The following is a 2,043-nucleotide window of genomic DNA, read 5'->3' on the forward strand; positions in this document are numbered from 1 at the left end:
CGGTTGTGGGGCCTGAACTCTGGGCCTGGGCACTGCCCCTCAGTTCTTCAGCTCAAGGCTAGCGCTCTACCACTTGAGCCACAGTGTTTTTCTTTTTGCTTATGTGGTGCTGAGGAATCAAACCCAGGGCCTCAGGCATGCAAGGCAAGCGCTCTACCACTGAGCCAGCTTCTCAGCCCCATGTCTTTGAGCTTTTTGCTCATGTCTAGTGCTCTACTACCTGAGGCACAGCTCCATTTCTGGATTTTTGACGGGTTAATTAGAAATGAGTCTCACAGACTTCCCCGCTTAGGGTGGCTCTGAATTGCAATTCTCAGATCTCAGCCTTGAGTAACTAGGATTACAGGTATGAGCCATCACCACTCAGCTAACGAATTAAGTTTATATAAGTGAGTGGATTTCTTACAAACTGAAGAATCTAAACGTTAAGCATTCATTACTTAATGGGCTTTTATGACTAATCTTTCATTTATCACCTAAAGTACCTACCTTCGTTTACTCTACAAACTGAAACTCTCACAGTACTGTGAGTTGCCACCATGTCATGCAACATAATGTATTGCTGAAAGAAGAAAAAGAAATTAAAATTAGCCAATATCCTCATGAACTTATTCTTCAACTCATCTCCTAAGTGGCTAAAAAGAGTGCATTAATGTAAGAGTGTTAATGTAAGCACATTACTCTGCCTTAAAAAAAATGTCAAATCAAAGGTTCAAGGACTATTCACTGTTTTAGCTTCAAACAAAATAAGAAGTCAAGGGAAAACAATTGAGTTTAATATCAAACTGACCTACACAGTGAGATACAGTCTATTAAAAAAAAAAAAGCAGCACTATAAGGAGATAGTCTTGGAAAGGGGGAGGGAGGAACCAGCTTCTGACTCTAAAAAACTTGTCTACCTCCTACTCAAAAAAAAAAAAAAAAAAAAAGCAGGGTGCCTGTGGCTCAGGCCTGTAATCCTAACTACTTAGGAAGCTGAGATCTGAAGATCTTGGCTCAAAGCCAGCCAGGGCAGGAAAGTCCCATGAGATTCTTATGACACTCAAAAGTCAGATGTGGAGCTGTGGTTCAAAGGGTAGAGCACTAGCCTTGAGCAAAAGAGTTCAAGACCCATGACTGACAAGAAAGAGAGTAAGAAAGAAAAGAAGGAAGACAATTGAGAAAGAAAGAGCGAGAGATTGAGAGAAAGAATGAAAGAGAGGAAGGAAGGAAGGAAGGAAGGAAGGAAGGAAGGAAGGAAGGAAGGAAGGAAGGAAGGAAGGAAGGAGAAAGAGAGCAAGAGAGAGAAAAAGAGGGGAGGGAGGGAGAAGAAAGCCACAGTTGGACCCTAGTGGCTCATGCCTATAATCCTACTACTCAGGAGGCTAAGAGCTGAAGACTGTATTTCAAAGCTGGCAAGAAAGTCTAAGACTTTTATCTCCTATTAATCACCAAAAAGCCAGAAGAGGAGCTATGTATGGCTTAAGTGGTAGAGCAATTAAGCATCAAAGCTAAGGGACAGTGCCCAGGCCCAGAGCCCAGGCCCTGAGTTCAAGCGCCAGGGTCAGCACAAAAAAATATAGGGGCCAATGGCTTACACCTTTAACCCTAGCTATTCTGGAGGCTGACATCTGAAAATAGCAGTTCAAAGCCAGCCTCGGCAGAAAAGTCCTCCTTGAGACTCTGAGCTCTAACTAGTCAAAAAACGAGAAGTGGTGCTGTGACTCAAATGGTAGAGTGCTAGCTTTGAGCACAAACAAGTTCAGGGACAGGGCCCAGGCCATGATTCCAAGCCCCACAACTGACCAAAAAAAAAAAAAAAAAAAAGGGCCAGGCATGGTGATGCCTGCTTAGGATGCCATCTGGAGGCAAAAAAAATTAGCAAGAACCTCTATGTCGATTAATAAGTCAGGCATAATGATGCACACCTGTAATCTAGGTTACACAGGCAGTATCGGTAAGAAGGATTTCAATCTACCAGGTGCTGGTGGCTCACGCCTGTAATCCTAGCTACTCAGGAGGCTGAGATCTGAGGATCGCGGTTCAAAGCCAGCCCGGGCAGGA

At 43.7% G+C, this 2,043-nt stretch overlaps 1 protein-coding gene across 4 annotated transcripts in view; it reads right to left on the reverse strand.

The window, feature by feature from the left end:
* Positions 1-2,043, reverse strand: part of Atp13a3 (ATPase type 13A3) — a 100,060-nt gene that overhangs the window by 55,066 nt on the left and 42,951 nt on the right. For all 4 annotated transcript variants that reach the window (XM_013019428.1, XM_013019430.1, XM_013019429.1 and 1 more), the window contains one exon: positions 490-562. In XM_013019428.1, coding sequence (XP_012874882.1) covers positions 490-562 — 73 coding nt within the window. The remainder of the gene's footprint in view (positions 1-489; positions 563-2,043) is intronic.

The sequence above is a fragment of the Dipodomys ordii genome, unplaced genomic scaffold (assembly GCF_000151885.1).
Source record: "Dipodomys ordii isolate 6190 unplaced genomic scaffold, Dord_2.0 Scaffold45, whole genome shotgun sequence".
Classification (NCBI taxonomy): domain Eukaryota; kingdom Metazoa; phylum Chordata; class Mammalia; order Rodentia; family Heteromyidae; genus Dipodomys; species Dipodomys ordii.